Source organism: Heteronotia binoei, chromosome 13 (assembly GCF_032191835.1).
Source record: "Heteronotia binoei isolate CCM8104 ecotype False Entrance Well chromosome 13, APGP_CSIRO_Hbin_v1, whole genome shotgun sequence".
In the NCBI taxonomy this organism is placed as follows: Eukaryota; Metazoa; Chordata; class Lepidosauria; order Squamata; family Gekkonidae; genus Heteronotia; species Heteronotia binoei.
In genome coordinates, this window is record NC_083235.1 from 40,178,252 (window position 1) to 40,199,770 (window position 21,519).

Sequence of the window (21,519 nt, forward strand, 5' to 3'; positions counted from 1 at the left end):
TATGCAGAGACCATGAGCATATCTGTGTTTGTTCTTATATCACTGCCCAGCTGATAGGCACACAGCCATTCAAATTAGGATAAAAATGCTATTTCTGCATTCCGGATCATCCTAGGGCATGGCTCTTTAGATTGTACTAATGAAAGGACTGCAGGATGAAAAGCTTCCCATATAAAAAACTATGCCATACTTAAAAAATAGACACACCCCCCCTCAAAAAAAACCCCCTGCCACACCAAAGGGAAATGATCTTCACCAGCACTCTCTCCCTAATATGATAGTTTCCTATATGAAGAGAGTTTGTTTCATATGAGGGAGGATTCATATGCATATTTCCTCTACCAGCAGACTAAAGTGGTTCAAGGTTGTAATAATGCAAAATTATTAGTCTGAATTTATATGTCTGTTCTGAGCCCTAGCATCTTTTCTTTTAGAAAGCAGGAAATGATTTGTTTTCAGTTCAGGTTGGCTTTGGCTCCTGGCAACAAAGAATGCTGTGAAGACCTCTTTCAGCTGCTGAGAATCCAACAGAACAAGTAATTTGATCACTTACGTGATCAGTGTTTTCCTTTGGCCCATATTTTCAGTTTTTAAAAAATTAGTTGCCATTTACTTGACTATTTTATACTATCTTATAGTATAACTTAAAGTCTCTCCCCGCATGTTCCCCAGAGAGCACTGAGATCGGGATCTCAAAATCTTTTGGTTGTCCCCGGGCCAAAGGAGGCCCGCTTGAAGATCACAAGAGACCGGGCCTTCTCTGTAATGGCTCCATTTTGGTGGAACCAGCTGCCGGAGGAGGTAAGGGCCCTGCGGGATCTCACCCAATTCCGCAGGGCCTGTAAGACAGTCCTCTTCCGGCTGGCCCACAACTAATGGCCCTGTATACCGACTACTGAATGCTGTATATTGTATACTGAATTTTTATCTGAAGCTGAATGGAGTGTAGCTCCACGACTGCTGGCTGTTTTAATGATGTATAGTTATAACAAATGTTTTATTTTAATTATATATTGTGAATTGTTAATTTAAAGTGTAATTTTATACTTTTATGTTAGTTTTATATATGTTGTAAGCCGCCCTGAGCCACTCGATGGGAAGGGCGGGATATAAATCCCAGATAAATAAATAAATAAATAAATAAATATCTGGAGATGAAATTCCTAAAACCAGTAAGAATATTCACATAACTTCCATAAGAAGGGACTACAATGGCATTAGCACATCTCAGAAAGTAAGGACATATTCAACATTACAATCAGGGCTTTTTTGTCGAAAAAGCCCAGCAGGAATTCATTTGCATATTAGGACACACACCCTGATGCCAAGCTAGCCAGAACTGTATTCCTGTGTATTCCTGCTCAAAAAAAGCCCTGGGTATTATTCATATCTGTTTTGTATTAGAATGCTCATTGATTTTTTAGGATAGTTAGGTGCTTTTAAATTACCTGCCCATCTCTTGCAGGCTGACTGATGGTCAATGAAAATGGACCCTCTGTGTCCTTACTACAACTAAAAGACTCATGTCCCAACAGTGCAGAAATAATTGCCCATCTCTGATAAATCAACAAATTATGGACCTTAGAATTTTGTCAGTATTTGAATGCATGGTATACAGATGATAATTGCATATGGCATGATGATGATGATATTTGGAAACCTTTTATAGACACTTATGTGTAGAGCTGCCACCACTGTTACATGTTTGTCTCCACTTTGTATATTTCCTCCCATTTTGTTAACGTTCTCTTTAATGCAATATTTTGAGTTTTTGTTCCTTGTCCCTTTTTTCCTTTTATTTTCTTTTTGAAAGAGATACTTTTTAAAAAAGAGAGAGAGAAAGATTTGAATTATTGGAGTGGAGAGGGAGTGCTTTAAAGTATTATTGATTGGATTCAATGAATGATAAAGTTTGCTAAAAGAGAGGGAGGTCAGATGAAAAACCACAGCTTTTTAGCAGGTGGAACACCTCTTGGGAACACAAAGGCAGGCAAGGCAGGCAGCATAATTTCCTCTCCTTGGAAGACTGTGTTCCCACTTTCCACATTATAGCTAGGGGACAGTAACCAATTACACATGGTCTTTCTGCATCATGTGGATTTACTGACATGCCTAAAGAAAATGAATTTTCAGCTAACAGCAGACTCTAAGTGAAATGGTAACTATGTTTGATGTTATGATATACTGTTTGATGTTAGACCCAGCTAAGCTCCTGGACCTTGTTTACGCATGAAGGCCAGATGTGTTGCAATAAACAGCTACAAGGCAGGGCTTCTACTCTATAGATGCACTGTTAAGCAAACTGCCCTAAAAATAGGATTTGGGGGGATTTAGAGTGGAGGGCAATCTGCCTTTTAGCGAGATCAAAAACCTATGTATACAGAAGGTGTCTGCTTTGGAAGTTACTCAATAACGAGACAATATAATATAATAAAAACAAAGGTTTATTATGAAATAAAGACAAACATACAAGAATATAAAGTCACACAACGCACATACAGTCCTAATAAAAATAAGATAGAAATAGACAGGGGTAAACACAAAGATTGACAAACAGGATAATAATTACCTATCGTGGTCTACGAGGAAGGCTCCAATGGCGACGAAAAAGGAGATGGGGGATGGACCCTCAACTGATCAGGTACCAGGGGCGTCTCTAACAGTGGGGTATGTGGTACTGTCAGATGCACACGTGTGGGGAGTTGGGTCAGAGGTTATAAGGACTACCTTGAGCCCTTAGGGGGTAGGATGTGCAGGGGCAAATGACAGGTGGTCAGCTGGTACATGACATCAGAAAAAGGGGAGGCTACAAAGTGACCATAGGGGCTTGACTTGTGTGGTGGGCAGTGGCCAGTCTATTCGGGGCACCTGATTGGACACCCATATCTGGTCAATGAGCGAACCTGGCTCTGTTTACCTGATTGGGTTTCCAGGTAACAATGGGCAAAGGGAGAGGCTCCAGGGTGACAATTAGGGCAAGGCATGGGTGAGGATATTGGGGTGGAAGTGATTTACAAGCTATCCAAACTTATCTAAAGGTGACAATAGAGAGCCAAATTGTTACCTAAGGTGACACCTGATCTATACAAAAAAACTCTGGCTCTAGGTGAAGCTGTTCTTCCTCTTCTTTACGTCTTTACTGGCACCATCTTTTGTCTTGGGTTCTGTTGGACAAAAGCTTAGGCAGTCTGGCAGGATCCACGCTTAAGATAAGCTTGATTGCCTTATGCAGAAGTAACAGCTGTTGGGTACGTGAGCCTCTTGCTTCACTGTCATGGAGTCTGGCACTGCAGGAAGATGGTTGCTGATGATGTTAGCCTACCAACATGGCTTTCATGGTCAAGGCTGGAAACCGCTTGCCCGGGCAGTTCCTGGCAGCACAACTTCCTCCACTGCAACAGCCGAAATGGTGCATGCACGGAGTGGCTGGAAACCCATCTGTACTCCTGGCTAGCACTCTTCCAGAGATATAAAGTGTTGTTGTAATGCTGAGGCTGTTAGTATTCACATAAGTCTCTTATAAAATGGTAGATAAAACCCACGTTTCACAGCAGATATGTGTGAGTTGAATCTTCAGGCACCCTGGCAACCAAATGGGTGATTACGATGTCCGTATATAACTAAAATTAGGGGTCTCTTGCTCACAGCACATATTTTTTTTAAAAGGCAATTGTGAACTATTGGGTTTGCTAGTAGAAATGCTGTGAATTTCACATCAAAATGCGTTTCACAGTCAAATGTACCTTGCTCAGCTGAGACAGACAATAGATGTGAACCAATCAATTAGTATTTTCTTGAATGTTTGCTGAACATGTATGAATAATTCCACCCAACCCCTAAAAAAAACCTTTAATGTGCAAAACCGTTGTTGTTCCAAACAGATTGGCAGCCATTAACGTGGCTAAAGACTATTTAGCCAGACATCACATGATAAATTTCTTTTTAAACACAGCATTTATTTTGGGTTAATTGATATTGTTTGTGATGACTGATTTGACTGTCTATTTAAGCCCTTGCCTGCCAGGAAAGGATGGGGGAGTAGAACTCAGCTGTGTGGCAATGCACAGACATGAAAAGCTGATTGTTCCATATTGCACTGTTAGGAAGGAATAGGATGAAGCAACCTGCCAAAGAACCATGAATGGTTTGACAAACAGCCTGTTTAAAAAGCCAGCTCAGTGTTTGCAACTGGAAACAGGGCATGAGCTGAACTGCAGGGTGTTCAAGCATCTTTAGTTGTATCATGTTCTCTCTACCAGCCAAACTCATCCTGGGCTGTTGTGCCACAGACATGTGCCTTCAACTTGGCAGATCTCTGTACTTGGACATGTCTTCTGGTGGCCATGCAGGGAGCAAACTCTCCTCTTAATCTGAAAACAAAACCCAAACACTGTCTGGTTTGCAAACCAAAGAGCCAAATACAACTTCCCTCTGTTTATTCATCACAGAAAGTACAACTGCATAGAGCTTCAATTCAGTAGCAGCTGCCTCCATTGTAAGTGGGTGTTTGGCTTGGAACACCCCAATATTTTGTGGAATCTCCTAGCAGTCAGGGATTGGCCTAATGCCTCAGCAGCCACTTTTTCATTGGGCTTGCCTCCATCGCAGAAATTTGTTGGTGATGCCCATGGCCTTTACCAAAATTACTAAGGTCTTCACAGGTGGCAATCTAGCTGAGAGTCAGGTGCCTCTCCAGTCTCCAGGGACAATTAGGTTTTCTGGCTATATCATCTATCATTCCTTTGCACTTGGTTGGGCCCTCAAGGCAGGAAACGGATACTCCCTGTGGTGTGTGAGATAGCCACAAGCAACACAGGTCAAGCAAGAATGAAACTTTATTCAAGGTTATGTCATCTTGCTCCTCTTACTTGTGATGACATACAGTTCTTTCCACACCCATCACTAATCATAACTTCAATTTCCCATCTTCAGTTCATCAACATTCCTGGATAAAAACAAAAGCCATCTTCATCTATTAGAACATAGTGAGGAAGAAACATCTGATCAGGATACTGAGACTTCTCATTTCTAGGAATGTTCTGAGGAATTGTGTTAATTGTATTGCTTCCCTCTAATATCTTAGATCTTTTGCCCACAGAGGGAGCTCAGATTTCGCATTTTAAAAAATGCTTTTTAAAGAAGCACTAATTTCCCAAAAACAAAAAAGGCATCTTATTTTTTTATTCCACAATTACTCAAAGGTCTTCATGGTGGCATTCATTGTTCTCCCCTTCTCTATTGTAGCCTCACAATGATCCTCTGAGGTATGTTAGGCTGGCAATCCACATATGTGTGCCCTGATTTGGTTAGTCCAGGCAAGTTCAGTCTTGTCAGATCTTGGAAGCTAAGCAGGGTCAACTCTGTGGTTAGTACACCGGTCACCTCCCAGTGATCTGCTTGCATTTAATGTACTGGGGCAGGCTTTCAGCCACCTCTCTGAATATCCTCCAGGCCTTTGTCTATCAAACTGATTGGATTAGAGGTCGATATGCCTTCCAAGTGCACACATACACACAAAATACAAAAAAATCCATAACTACATATGCTTCATGGCAAAGTGGGAATTCAAGCCCAGTCTCCAATGTTCTAACCACTCTCTCCTGGATCCTGTTTCTACTCACTGGTTGCATAACCAAGAGTTATTGGTTATGCTGCAAGATCCAGCCTTTTTCTCAGCAGGCACAGCCTAAGGGTCAAACTATACATTCAGGGTCTTTTTTAATGAATTGGGTCTGGAGAAGCCACAATAGCTGTGGGGAATGGCTTAAAAAAATTATAGGAAAGGCCAAATGGGTTCCAAACACTGTTGCAGAGAGAGGAAGGACTCCTGCTTTCCCTTCTAAGCAATTTTTCCATGTGGACACAACCCCTGGGGAGAATTATTTCCTTGTTTTTGCTGCTTCACATGTAGTATTTTGTTTCTGCATGGAAAAATGGCTTGTGGGGGCGGGGAGAGAGAGAGGAGCCCCTCCTCCACCCCTCAAGCAGCATTCCAAGCCTGTTTGGGATCTCCTTTATTTTTTTTTATAAGCCATTCTCCACAGCAAGTGTGTGGCTGCGTGGATCCCAAGTTGGGTCCAAGGAACCTGGACCTGTAGTCTGGATCTAAGCCTTTAGGATGCATCTTATTTACTAGCCATTAACCATATAAACTTATCAAAAAATATTTCATGGGAACCAAAAAGCATTGAGGAAGCATCTGCAGCTAGTTCAAGAAATATCAATTGACTGTCTCTGACCATTATCAAGCCACCTAATGATACTAAAAGGTATCCGTTCATTCAATAGTATGCAATATGATTTCTGTTCTCTGTCAGAAATCATTGCTCTTGTCTTACTGGGGTAACCTTATAACGTATTAGAAATAGCCAATAACATGGATTAGAATTCTCACTTTGCTCTTGCATATGAATTGGTAGAGTGAACAAATCAGTCTTTGAACCAACTATTTGTAGTCCTAGATGCAGGCAGTAAGTCATGTGGTAAAAGTGGCACTTGGTACAACAGCTGAGTAAATGACTGAGTGCTCCCCCATGGGGAAAAAAATAGCCAAATTCATGCGGAAACTAGCATCACCAATCACCTCCCATTGAGCTGCTTGTTTTCAATGCACAAGGACTGTGTTTTTCTATGGGGAAATATTGATGGTTGTGACAGCTGCCCACATATAAATAGCAGACACTCAGAGGTTTGCAGATTCTACAGACTGGCCCATACTTGAGGTGAGGAAAAGAACTCTAATGACGACCTAAGGAACAGATCCATTCTCACACCATTGCATTTGACAGTGATTTGAAGTAGTCATTCACTGGGCATGTCAAATGCACTGTGCCATATTAATCAGTTAACGTCAGCCAGCACATAACAGCTGCTAATTTCTGTTAAATGGTGATGCTCAAACAAATGAAGAGGCATGTTAAGTGGAAGTAAGATGCATTCCCTGGCCTGAAGATACTGTAGGCAGCCAGTCCCGTTCCACAGTGTAGTAGCTGCCGTGTTTTGTAAATAGTGAGTGTATCTTATAGATTGATCATTGAGTGCAGAGTTGGCACATGCTCATAACTTACTGGACAACTGTAGATCTCCTGGCATTTCAGTTCAACTCAGGAAACCCAGACTACTGTTTCTGTCAACCCTAGCCATGCTAGAGAATAATGTTGAGCCGGAATAGTGATTTAGCAAACAATAAGGCAGATAAGATAAAGGATAAAGCATATCCTTTATTTTAAAAAATAATAATCCCTTGCAGAATCAGACAAAGGGCTTTCTGTGTCTGATTTTGCACTAGGCTTATTCTGGGTAGAGAGCCCTTTTGCTCCTGGTGTTTCTCTCTGTTTTTGCACAAGCTGCCCTGGAGCTGTGAGTTGGCGTACCGCTTTTCCACAGCAAGATCCTCTTACAAGCAGTTTCTGCTTGCTGTGAAAAAGCGGCGCATCAACTCATAGCTCTGGGGCAGCTTCTATGAAAACAGAGAGAAGCGCCGGGGCAAAAAGGCTCTCCACCTGGAACAAGCCGTAGTGTGAAATCAGTTTCTGTCTTTCTTTTCATCAAGGTACCCTAAATTCTACAAAAAGATTTTTGTGATGAACAGCAGGTTGCTGGGAGAAGGGATAGGCAGAAAGTTCAGTCCTGTGAAATCTTTTTTGCAGGGTCCAACCTGTGTTGACTACCCCAGCATTATCAGAGAATTTAAAAGCTCTCTGTGGGAGTGTTGTAAGCCACCCTGAGTCCGCTTGCAGAGAGGGCGGGATATAAATGTAAAGTAATAATAATAATAATAAGTGTGAGCAGACTAATTAGGTCATAGAGGAATGTGGGGGGGGGGGAGAATGAAAAAAATATGAAGATATTGTAGGAGAAAAACAGTTGACCTTGCATGAATCATCCTGCTGTGATCCCATATAAGGTAAAAGGAGATGAGGTTGGTCTAGAATTTGGGATTACTACCTGTGTTACTCCTTTCTTTTTAGTCATCATAACACACCTCCCACCTCTATCCTAAATTACTCAGTCTGATGTTCTCATGTGCTTCCCTCACATCCCTGATCCTGGATAGTTTAAAAAAAACCTCAGGAAAGCAGGCACTTCATTTCTGGACTCACCTGCTATTTCATCCTTGAAGAATCATAAAAGGGTCACAACTCCATACCACTCCTTAGCTGGTGATGAGCAAGCATTTTTTTTTTATCCAGTCTGCTCTCCACCCTTTGAAAAGTCATTTTGATAAAAATCCTCATGAAAGATTGATTTCTTTGTAAGGCATATCCTCCAGGCCAGCTGTGTCATCTTTCATAAACTAACCCCAATTTTTTTTTAAAAAAAAATAAATAAATAAAGGTTAGCTGTTAAATATAGAACACTTGTTTCAAGACCATGCTTTTTAATATGTATTGTCTTTCCCCCCACTGACATATAGGCAGAGCAAGAACATACACACAGCTGTGAGGATACAAGAACCTGTAGCACAGAATTCCAAGCACTCAGCTTTATTTCCCAGAATTCTTTGGGGGAATGGATACAGTGGTAAAAAGCTGGCTTGTTTTTTTGGTTGTAGACATGGCCCATCTATCTCCCCCCCCCCCCCCCCATATTGATGATTTGTATTGTCCTTCTTGTGATTTTATAGAGTTGCTTTAACTTGCGATCCACCTCAGGCTGGTCTCTGGAGAGCTGGCATATTCATTTTCTAAATAAGTAAATAAAATTTCAAGACTTTTTTGTCCTAGGATCCAAGGACAGTAGCTAAAGAAAGTTCTGCTTTAGATCCTCAGTCTTTTTTTTACAGCTGACTCCCTTAGGCTGCCAGATTGCCAGAAAGAGAGGAAACATGTGCCTTCAGTAGACACAAAGTTGAGAATGAGGATGCAGCCATGGCTTCTTTTACCCTGCCCGGTAGGGTTGCCAAGTCCAATTTAAAAAATATCTGGGGACTTTGGGGGTGGAGACAGGAGACTTTGGGGGTGGAGCCATAAGCAAAGTTGTGACAAGCACAAATGGAGTTCTGGCCATCACATTTAAGGGGACCACATACCTTTTTAATGCCTTCCCTACATTGAGCATATGAGCATATGAAGCTGCCTTATACTGAATCAGACCCTTGGTCCATCAAAGTCAGTATTGTCTTCTCAGACTGGCAGCGGCTCTCCAGGGTCTCAAGCTGAGGTTTTTCACACCTATTTGCCTGGACCCTTTTTTGGAGATGCCAGAGATTGAACCTTGGACCTTCTGCTTCCCAAGCAGATGCTCTACCACTGAGCCACTGTCCTTCCCCAACATTAGAAATAATGAAGGATAGGGGCACCTTCTTTCGGGGCTCATAGAATTTGACCCCCTGGTCCAATCATTTTGAAACTTGGAGAGCATGTTGAGGAGACTCATCAGATGCTATGCTAAAAATTTGGTACCTCTATCTCAAAATACTGCCCCTCCAGAGCCTCATATACCCCAGGATTAATTTTCCATTATATCCTATGGCCCAGCAGACATTTCCCTCCCTCCCCCGTTTCTGATGACCCTGAAGCTCCGGAGAGCCTCCAAACTGGGGATCCCCTGCCCCCACCTGGGGATTGGCACCTCTACTCACGAGTTGCTGAACATCCAAGTTTTTCACAGTAACACAGGGCAACCAAAGATTCAAGTTTATCTTCACACTGTGCAAACGACCTCTGCAAAGATTGTGCAACAAACGGAGGGCCTTGGCTCCTTTCACAGCCATGTTGTTCTGCCTCCTTCCCACCCCCCCACTTCAGCCTTAAAGATGCAGACACACCATCCAAAGAGAAAGGATTTCCAGGTAGAGACTGAAGCCTCTGGAGGTGGAAAGATACATGGTGGCTGTGGAGGCGAGGCTTTCTCTGCCAGTCAGCTGACTGGGGGTGGGAAGGAGCCTGGGAAAGTGGGAGAACCCCCACTGGGACCTGGGGATTGGCAAGCCTACTGGCCAGTCCTACTGGGTCCTGTTGCCTACCCTCTTCTTTCACCTTCTGCAACTGCAGAATCCAACAGGAGACTGGGCAACACAGGAGCAGGCTTGCAGGGTGGATTATCCTCATTTGTTAGCTGTGGACCTAACAGAGGCTGTTGAGAAGAGACGTATATTGATTTTCTGTTTCACTGGCCATTTGTGCTACCTATTTGCCCCAGGACAGCAAAAGGGAAAGGCATCGGGGTATCCAGCAGGCAACCAAGATCAGGCAGGGCTGGAGCAGAGTCTTGGTGTAGAGGCTGGATGGTAGGAATGGTGTTATGGGGCAGCCTCTGGGATGAATGTGCTCTCAGATCTTAGAACTGCTGAACCAGCCAAGGTTAGTGTGCAACTGAAAGCTTATATGAGTGGCTCATAACCTCATCCCTCTCCTGTAGCCTGTTGGGTCCTAGATTCTGCAAAGGTCTAGAGAGTAATAATTTCTTCCTGGATTTGACTGGGTAGTCTTGAGCTGCCAGATATGCAGTCCTTTGCCCTGTCCAGGATTCAACTCTGGGTCACAAATTTCTTTGTTCCTGATGTCCTGTGAGAGACTCTCGGGATGTGGAAGTAGATGGATCCATAATCCATTCAGCATCTCTGAACTGGTTGTTGAACAGTAACCTGCAATGGTAGAGGAGGCAAGACTTCCTTGGAGGCTCTGGGGTGCTAGAAACCTCCTCTGTAGTGGGAATCATGAGGGGGGGGCACCTCAAGAAAAACTCCTAAAGGGCTGAGGATCCCCTCATGATTCCCAGTATACCAGAGGCTTCCAGAACCCCAGAGCCTCCAGGGAAGACCCCCTGCCTTCTTTACCACAGAAGGTTCCTGTTCAACAACCAATGGAACAATCAGATCAGGAATGTATGAATGGATTCCTCCAGAAACCCCAGAGTCCTCCACAGGACATCTTGGAGGAAGTCTCCACATGAGGGGAACCTCCACATCCAGAGGCACTAAACTTCTGAATCCCAGAGCCAGGAGGCAACATCAGGAGAAGGCCGTGGCCTCTATGCCTTGTTGTTAGCCATCCAGAGAAACTGGCTGGCCATTGTGTGAGACAGGATGCTGGACTAGATGAATCACTGGACTGATCCAGCAGACCCCTTGTTCTATAAAGTCTTCCATTGAAGTGGAGGCTGTCCTGGCAGGTCCTGACACCAACAAGTCCTTCATTTTTCTTGCCTGCCTGCAGTGATGTCCAAAAGGCTGTGCTCAGCAATGGCAGGTCACAATTTGTGGTTTTGCAGGCCTATCATTTTAATTGACTATTATGTTTATTGTAGGGTGATGCACAGATGTTTTCTTTTGGAGACCCTCAGGCCCATGTCAGGTCAGCAGGAGACATATAGCACCAGTGACCAGCTGTTGGGTCATACTGGACATTCACTTGGAAGCAGCTGGAAGCCCTGGACCATCCCCCAGAGAAAGGTGGAATGAAAATTATATATTAGCCTGAAAACTGGAAAGTGGAGATGGCAGTAATGGGTAAGTGTGCTGTTTTGTTCTTTTATCTCCCCCCTCTTTGAAGCAGTTCCAGGCGGCCTTATACCCTCCTGAGCCCGAGAAAGGAGAGAGTGTGCAAATGTAGAGTTCCAAAGATTTCCTGGGTAGGCTTTGCTTCCTTTCTTTACAACTTGATCATTAAATAGGCAGCAATACTAGTAAGACTACAGCTGCCTGCTGGAAGGGACAAGTTAGGCAGGGAAAGGCAACAGGGAAATTGGTAATCCATTTGAAGAGAACATATATGTGAGAAATTCACCAGAGAGTTCCACGACAGTATGTTCTGTAACCTAAGCTATGATATGTGGTATAGCAGTTACAGGATCAGACTAGGATCTGGAAGACACAAGTTCAAATCCCTGCTCTGCCCATGGAAGCTTGCTGGGCGACCTTGGGCCAGTCACACAATCACAGCCTAACCTACATCCCCTGGCCTATTGTGATGATAAAATGGAGGAGAGAAGAGTGACGCAAGGCCCTTTGCATCCCCACTGAGGAAAAAGGCAGGTTATAAAGTAAGTTAATAAATAAATAAGCTATGAGGACCAAAAACTCATACTGAAACTGAGGCCCTCATATGACCTGTTTACAGGGTTGCTAACTCTGGGTTGGGAAATCCTTGGAAATTTTGTGGGTGAAAGCCTGGGAAGGGCAGGGAGTGATCTCAGCAAGGTATAATGGCAGAGTCCACCCTCCATGGAAACTGGTCTCTGTTGCCTGGAGATCTCCAGTTGTAAAAGCGAGACATCTCCAGGCCCCAGCCCCAGCCCCCTGCATTTGGGATATCTGATTGGATATTGTGAGAAATAAAATCGTAGCCTAGATGAATCATTGGTTTAATCCAACAGGGGTCTTTGCATGAAAGTAAATCAACACCCAAGAGAACAAAAAATTTAAACTTCTTTATTAAACATTAAAGAATAACAGACAGAAAGATCTGGGCCAAAAAGCATACATAATGCAATCCATTTCATGACATACATTGAATTGATCTTATTTGTTAAGCTCCTATTAACAGAGGCTGTCGGGTGGTGTTGCCAGAAATACAATGGTTGATCGCTTTATAATGTTTTGTAAAACATTTACGTTTTGTTGAAAATAAATGGGGGGGGGGAATTCGGAAACCTCATTCATTCTTTTCTCAAAAGACAGACAAGCGCTCATGCATTGCCACACATGCATTGTGTACACACACACGCACACACACACACAATTTCCCAAGCAAGAATAAGAACACTGAGAAACCCACAGAGGGAAGTTTAATTCAAAGATAAGGCTAATGTTTCATTCATTAACTGACACCTTACTCATAGGGGGTATGACGTTAACCAATACAGCAGCAGCAGGAGGTTGGTGTGGAAATGAACTTCAATTTGGACCACTGACAGTCACCAGACAGAAGCAGCCTGTTAGCTCTTGACAAGCATCCAATAACTAGTTTCAGAAAAGAGGGGAAACCAGCAGGACCACGTCTCTTGCTACCTCCCTCTCAGCAAGTTTAGCAGCTTGTGTATTTCTCCTTCAGAGAGATGCAAGATTGGAAGATTCATTTGTGGCCCCTCCCCTGCCAACATGTGCCGCAGATTGCCCCTCTGGCCAATCCAACAACCAACCACAATAGCATATTCTGTGATGTGCCTTTCATCCACCAGAAGGAATATCATGGCATCAAGTCAGAACTTTGGTTAGTGAGGATTCTCACCCATCTGTAACCTATCCAATAGCAGCTGGCCTACCATCGTGATCACATGAACGTTTAACTTAGTTTGCCTTCTGAAGGGCCAAAGTGGAATCAAATTAAGCAGGCAGGACAAACTGAAAATCAAAGCCATGATTCCTGAAAGCAGCTGAAATGTGGTCTGAGAACTTGTGAGTAGGGGTGTGCATTCAGTTCGGCCGAACTGAATCAACCGCCGAATCACCCAATTCGGCTGTATACGGAATCGCATACAGCCAAATCCAACTGGGGCCTATTATGCGGGAGCCGAGTATGGCTCCCCATATGCTTCCGTATAGATATTCGGAAGTATATGGAAATCCATGGAAAAGCCAGGAAAGGGGCTTCTGCAGCCTCAGGGGAGCTGCTTGCCTCCTTTCCCGCCTTTGGTAGCCTTTTCCCACCTCTCTCATAGTCTCCCTGGGATCAGGGAGGGGGGGAGGGGGAAGAGGAGCCCCAGCAGCCAATCCAAAGCATGCATTTGCAAAATGCTTTGCTAATGCATGCTTTGGAGGGCTGTTGTGTAGCTGATCCCCCATCCATCAGCAACATTGTTGTTCTTTTGATCTTTTGCTTACTTGGGTAAGCACTGTTGTCTGGCCAATCACAGAGCAGTGCTATTTTTTGAAACTGCTCTCTGTAGGGCGAGAGAACCTTTTTAAGGAGTCTGCCTGGCTGGACTCCTCCATTGCTGCTGTGTTGGTATGCGTGAGAGATTGTGCTGTGTTGGCCCTTGACCTCAGCTGCTGCTGTTCTCTCTCAGCCTTACCAGACTTGCCTGGAGTAGAGAAGACGTCTAAGGTAAGACAGTCTTGGGGTTCTTGTTTTTATTTTAGTTGGTAAAAGGACTTTTTAAGATTCAGAGTCCCTTTACTTATCCAGATTTGGGTGGTGGGTAGCTTACTTGGGGTTAGGGGGTTCTGCTAGGGGAGGGGGCCTGGGGTGGGGGGGGTTTTGCCAATTTGTCCATATCTTACTTTAGTGAGAGGACGTTTGAAAGTGCAGTGTCCTTTAACTTTTCCTGATTTGGGTGGCTTGGATTTCTTGGGGTTAGGGTGAAGGGTTTTTTGGGGGGGAGAGAGGTTGGTAAAGTTCCTGTATTGTTAAAAGTTAAGTTTTTTACTGTTTTAAAAGGATTCTGTGTTTGATTTGTTGCTGCTATGTTGTGCTGCTGTTGTTCCTTTTCTCTTCTGGTTCTTGTGGGGGGGCTGTTTGGCCTAATTTTCATTGTTTAAAAGGCCACTTTTTAACAGTTGAGATTCTTGGCCTTCTCCTATTGTCCCTTTTCTTGGTTCTGGTTCTGGGAGGGGGGGAAGCTGGCACCTGGGTGAGAGACCCAGAACCAGCAGGCTTGTTGTGCTTGGCGAGCTCTCCCCATGTTGTTTGGGGCAGGGCTGGGGAGCTGCCATCTGTGGATTGTGTGTTCTGTGGCAGGGAAGCTGGCACCTGGATGAGAGACCCAGAGCCAGCATGCTTGTTGTGCTTGGCCAGCTCCCCCCGCGTTCTTTGGGGCAGGGCTGGAGACCTGGCATCTAGGTTTGCTGCAGCCAGGTCTGCAGAGCAGACCTTGAGCAGATTGTGTTTTGTATGGCAGGGTTCATAGAGTAGATAGATGTATATAGTGCATTTTGGTCCTATAGAGATTCTCTGGTGTGAAGTTAGGTTTGGCTTTGGGTGCCCCAGGAATTGGACCCCCTGGCCCAATCTTTTTGGGACTTGGGGGGTTGTAGGGGAGTGTCCCCTGCAGGTCCCCTGCAAATTTGAGGGCTCTCCCTCAAACCCCCTCCCCTCCAGGCGGCTTCAAATATACCCTATTTGCCATTGATTTCAATGGCCCATAGGGTATAATGGGGCTGTATATTCGGATATAGCCGTACATCTACCATATATGCGGCTATTCCAACTACGGAATTCAGAAATATACGGGATTCCGTATTTTTTCCCCCCGTATATTTCCGAATCTGTGTACTACCAAATTTGTTTTTTTTGCACATCCCTACTTGTGAGCAAAGCAGTTGTTCCAGACAGAGGTGGCCAAAGTTGCTTAATGTAAGAACCACACAGAATAAATGTCAGATGTTTGAGAGTTGTAAAACACGAACATCAGATGTTTAAGAGCCACGACAAGAAGGAAGGAAGGAAGGAAGGAAGGAAGGAAGGAAGGAAGGAAGGAAGGAAGGAAGGAAGGAAGGAAGGAAGGAAGGAAGGAAGGAAGGAAGGAAGGAAGGAAGGAAGGAAGGAAGGAAGGAAAACAAATAGATGGGGGAGGGGGGATAGAGTGAGGTAGAAAGAAAGCAACTTTAACTTTAAATGCATTCTCCATTCACATGTGTGAAAGAGCCACATGTGGCTCCAGAGCCATAGTTTGGCCACCCCAGTTCTAGAGGATGTGTAAGACCTATTTTTTTTCCAATACTGGCAGATACTGTCTGTCCTAGCCTGATCTCATCAGATCTTGTAAGTTAACCTGGTTAGTACTTGGATGGGAAACCACCAAGGAAGTCCAGGCTTGCTATGTAGAAGCAGCCAATGACAAACAACCTCTTGCCTTGAAAACTCTCTGCATTTGGCTGCAACTTGACAGCACTTCCCACCCCTGGTACTGCACTGATCAGGTCTCAGAAGCTACCCTGGTCCTGATGAGATGGAACCCACTGCAATGTCCAAGTGTACCATTGACACAACAGCTGACTTTGTGACAGGTTGAAGCCTGCTTAAAAATAGGCTTAAGCATCCTTAACTCTGTGCTGGTTTACAGCCACTGACCAAGTTTATGAGATAATTCATGCTTCTTGCAGGTGCCATTGCATGCCTTCCATCACCAGTTAAACCATACCATTATGAGACCACGCTATCAGTGGCTATGGAAGTTCCGTGTGATAAATGTATTCAGGGCTTTTTTTGTAGCAGGAACTCCTCTGCAAATTACACCACACACCCCTGATGTAGCCAATCCTCCAAGAGTTTACAGGGCTTTTAGTACAGGGCCTACAGTAAGATCCAGGAGGACTGGCTACATCAGGGGTGTGTGGCCTAATATGCAAAGGAGTCCCTGCTACAAAAAAACAAACAAACCCTGAATGTATCATGGCATTCACTGCTACGAGTTGTGTGAATTCAGTCATATAAAAGTAGCAACTCTAAAGGTCAAACATAATAATTTTGAAGCCAAAGTGCCATACCCTGCCTCCCCCCACCCCAGCATTTCTGAAAGCACTGGGATTGATCCAGTCAACATTAAGCATTTCTAAACAGTATTGATTTTGACAGAAAGGAACGGAGCACCTCTCCTGCAGGACATTAATTGAACATAAATGCAGTCACATTTGGCTGGATCACAGCCATTAGTTTTATTCCGTAATCTGTGAAAATCTTTGGAAACCAAGTAGCTAAAGTCCAAATATTTAATTACTGTTTAAAAGAATTAATATATACTGCCAAACTTGTTTTTACTGGCCAGTAAATAGCAGAGTTAGCTTCCAAATAGTTACAACATATTCATTACACCAAAATAACGGTCCATAGAAATCTAGGCCTAGGCAAAAAGGCTAAGAAAACTGGAAAACGTTTTGGAGGAGATGAATCTCTCAGGAAAACCCTCATAATAATAACACACTTAACTAAGTACCTTCACAGAAAGTCAGGTTTGTGGAATGGAAAAAGATTCTGCTTTTAGGATTTTTGTCTTCCTTTAAAAATATATATAAATACCACCTAGAAAGCTGCTGGAGATCGATGTGTAGCACCATAAGTTCCTGATGTGTGAACACTCTGTACCTGGGGTTTTCAAACTTTGTTGAGAGTTGGTCTCCCCAGGACGTGAAAGCAATTGTTACAAGCCTGCTCAAGTGTACCTAAGGCAAAATTTAGCACAAATAGTCCACCTGTGCCTGACCTTGTCTTCAACCTGGGGAAATGGGGTGGGCAAGGCAAACAGAGGGAATGGGGCTATACGAAATTGAAGCAGGAAGGGGGAATCCTCGAGAATTCTAGATTCAAATTCAGTAGAACCTAAGAGACCAACAAGATTCTCAGGGTTTATGCTTTTGAGGGTCAAAGCTCCATTCTGCAGATACAAGACAAGAATGGAGCATTGACTCTTAAGACCTTGAAATCTCATTGGGTCTTTAGGGTGCTACTAGACATGAGCCACATTCTACTACTACAGACCAACATGGCTACTGTCCTGAAACTATCTCCTGGAAAGTCCTGACCTTAAGAGTATACACCAGCAATAAAATTCAGAAAGCTGTGCCTCGGGTCCCATGGTTTGTCATGGGAATTAAATGCCTCTAAAGGCCACTTGCTATATTAGATTGTGTAGGTGTCCACCTAAGAAGTTCCACTAAGACACACACACACAACACCTTTGGGAAACATCAGAGAGCCTCCCAGGTTTCCCCTGCTTCGAAGTGGCCCATCACACTTGGCAAAAGACCATTTACGTTACAAAATATATATACAAGCTGAGGGAATTACTTGTGATGGAGACAAAATCTCACCACAGCAGTAAATTTGAAATGTGACAGAATATTGATAATGTACACTAAGTTACCGCTTTTACAGAAACACCACGCCATCCTAAGCATGCTTGTGTGATTTAAGCCATGTGACAAATGGCATTGCATACGTTGAACGTTGTCCGTGGCAAAATTAATTTTTAATTACAGAGAAAGGACAATGCTTTTTAGTTTAATAGAAATATGAAGGACCTTGGTGAACCGTTTTGTAAAATACTGAGGACACAATCCATGAGCACATGGGCACAGCAACCTACACATGTTATGTTCTTTTATGGAGCCAGCTGCCACAAGAGGGAGAATAGCTGCTTGCTTAAATGGCTTTAAATAGGGATTAGACAAGTCTGCGGGGGATGCTAGGTCCATCAGTGGCTATTAGTTATTATTCTACATTACAGAGTAACAGGATCTTATGGGGACTTCTGATTGGCCATTGCAGGTAAAAGGATGACAGACTAGAGAGACCCTTGGTCTGATCAGGCAGTTCTTATATATGGAGGAACTGTGTAGTGCTATAAAGAGCCTCACTTCTTCTCTTGTCAGCTCAGGGCCCACTGGAAACAGGAGGTATTTGCACACCTCCTTTTCCCCACCCATCCTTTCTCTTGCCCAGCTATAAGCCATTCAGGGCATGCTAACGTGAAATGGGGGATAGGGAAACAGGGTTCTGTTGAGGCCACTCGGATCCCTTTTATATGTAGGCTGATGTGTCTGCGCAGAAATGGAATGTGTCCCTAAGTTAAAGCACAAACCATGCTAAGCATGTCAACAGAAAACATAAAAAGGGAAAGGTTTCAAGGGAGGGGGGAATAATTGAGAAGCACATTTCTTCTTTGTACAATATTAACGAATATATAAAGAGATATATCTTTTCTCTATCTTTAAATGTGAAATAGCTTTATTTTTCCTTTTTACTAAATATATATCGTTCTCTCTCTTTCTCCCAAAATACACAGTCAACATTTGTCCTTGAAAAATACTGTACAAAAAAAAAAAAGCACGCTCTAAGGATTCTGTATAAACTTTATACATTTTATAATAATCTTTCTTTTGGTCTGCAGAAAACATTTAAATGGGTTGGATTAACCACAGTATGACAACACCATCACCTTTCAATATATACCTGCATCTCTTACATTCATTGTTATTTTCTTTTTTCTGAACGTCCACTCTCGAGTAGAATAAAAGTTTATAAAATAAATCAAAGCTTAAAAATGACAGGAGAAAGTTTGAGAAATGTCAGCTCATAACACGCTTAAAACAACATCTTGAGGAAAAAGCGGGATTTGCAAAAGGTGACTTCTAAATCAGTCAGAACATTCTTGGGGAAAAAATCCCACAAGGGATAAATCCACAGAAAAACAGATTACAGAAGAGTTACATTAGAAAGCTGCATTAATGTTTTTTACTCTCAAAAGAAAAAAGAAAAAAAGGACTCTGAGAAATACAAACATCAAAGGAAAACAATGCCCCTCCCCCTTCTCATAATTCAATGACTAGGGTTTTTTTTTTTTTTAATTTTGGTCTCTTGTCAATTAATTCTCTCGTGCTTTTCATGCAAACATTTTTGGCCCATCCAACAAGGGCAGGGAGTCCATGACTACACCCCACGAGTGTCACCGGACACATTACCAATCATGTTAATAACCTGTTTGACGTAGGTGTGTGGGGAGAGAAGAATTTTCCTGTTCCCATTAACAGGTGATCAAATGTTTGCAACAATCATCCAGTTGAGTAGAGGGAATGAGACGGGGAGTGCAGCCATCTATGTACACAGGGCCAGTTCAACCACAGAAGCACAATGAGACACCTTCCTAGAGTGCCCAAGTTCAAGGCTCCCCGCCTCAGCTTTCTCAATCTGGGAGAGTATGTAGCTGCCTGCACTTTCGGAGGAGCGCCACAGTGGTGCCATTGCAGCTGATTGGCTCAATTAATATCCCCCAAATCCTGGTTAATATAGTACAGAGCCTTCAGATCTCCACTGGCTGCCTGGAGCGCAGATGCAATTGTTAATAAAGTTGCCTAAAGAGGAAGGAATGATGTGAGAGACCTTGCCAATGAAGATCATGTCAAGGTCAGCTCTGGAGCCTTTAATGTGCTCTCCTTGTGTGCCTCAGCATGTGATAAACACACAGGGCAGGGAGGAGCAAGAGGGCAGCAGAAGGTGTTGAGCTGGCCCTGGGCATGCAGAGCATCACACTCAGATCTCAGAAATGAGTTTTAACCTTGCTGCTTCTCAGAGCAGGCTGTCAATGAGAATCACTTCTGTTAAAACCCCATTAAAAAATGATAAGGGAAGAAAGTCATCCTGTGTCCACTGGCCACCTTGTAAGTATCATGCACCAGTGTACAGTAGGATTATTGCTTATGTTCAGACCATGCAAAATACCACACTCTGTTATCTATCTATCTATCAATTTGGGTCTTAACGGCGATGAAAAGAGACGTCACAGTTCCTTCTGAGACCTACCAGGAGGGTGACAATTGACAGCAATGTGAATCATGAATCTGAAGATATTTATTACCAAAACCTTAAAAACACAAACAAACAAACAAAAGAAGCATTCTATAAATTAATATTTCTGCAGTATAGCACTAAAATATTGTCTGTGCATATTTGTTAGCAACTTATTTTTTTTTTTGTCTGATTAGCTCTATCTTAAACATCAGCTTGAAAAATGATCTACCTTTTAGCCATCCCTTGTTTCTCTTCTATTTCTGATAGCATTCCTTGTTTGTTTGTTTTCCAAGTTTAATCAAGAGGGCGGTAAAGGAAAAGAAGAGAAAAAAAATATCTATCTGAAGCAGCACTGAGGAAAAATAGTTCTATATAGAATAAAAAGCTTACTATGGCAGGTCTCAGCAGTCCAAGTAAAAACATCACCCTGCATAGAGGGCTTAAAAAAAAAAAATCGGGACATGCTGAGATGTGCACGCACGCACGCACAGACACACACACAACAAAGTTGTACATTGGTTTTGTTTCTGCTTTTCCGGTAAAGTGCCGACGACTGAAAGGTTGGTATTGGGTGTGGTGCTATCAAACAGGAAACACGCTGTCCATATATTCAAAAGCCAACCCACAAAAAAAGGAGGGGGGGACAGAAAGGGGCCACGCCATTTACAGAGGGCCATGCCGGGCTTCGTACTTGGCCAGCACATTCTTGCATTTGCCCAGCTCTTTCCGTAAATCTGCCACCTCCTGGCGAAGTGCCGAGTTCTCCTTCTCCAGGAATGAGGCGCGGATGGCAATCTGGTTCTCCTTCAGCCTCCGGGCGTCTCTAGAACGCTTGGCGGCCATGTTGTTCTTTCGACGTCTTGCCCAGTATTTGTCATCCTGCTCATTAATCACAATTAAGAAGAAAGAAGACAATTAGATTTCAGCAAAGAGAAGGAGGGCAGTTCCTGTGGCTTTCTGGACGGGTTGCAGGAATGCAGTGCCAAGAGGGGAGCTCTCAGAAGATGCTAAACAAACATATTTAGGTTTGTTTGCCCACTGCTCTCTGTGAATGATATGCTTCCTCAAGAAAAAGGAACTCTTCATCAAAGTGACAAAAACTGATATGCAGTTTTCCTCTGATGGTATATAGTGCCTCAAATACATTATGCAAGATTATGTAGAGTGCTCCAGAAAATACAGAAACCTGTTTTTGTTTAGCACCTTTAGAGGTTTGCCTTTCTTGATCTGAGAACTTGATACCTCCCTTCTCTCTTTTTTTTCATGTCCCCAAGACACACTTTATTAAACATGATTTCTATATTCCATCTCCCAATCAGGTGCCTCACATATTATGAACTTCCATTTGGAAGGC

At 43.3% G+C, this 21,519-nt stretch overlaps 1 protein-coding gene across 2 annotated transcripts in view; it reads right to left on the reverse strand.

Annotated features, from left to right (window-relative positions):
• Positions 1 to 20,612: 20,612 nt before the first annotated feature.
• The window catches only part of HLF (HLF transcription factor, PAR bZIP family member), a 60,244-nt gene continuing 59,337 nt past the window's right edge, over positions 20,613 to 21,519 (reverse strand). The window contains exon 4 of one of the 2 annotated variants that reach the window (XM_060252328.1): positions 20,613 to 21,044. In XM_060252328.1, the coding sequence (XP_060108311.1) occupies positions 20,829 to 21,044 (216 nt within the window). In that variant the 3' untranslated portion in view covers positions 20,613 to 20,828. Of the gene's footprint in view, positions 21,048 to 21,519 lie in introns of both variants that reach the window. The other variant, XM_060252327.1, reaches the window with a different exon arrangement.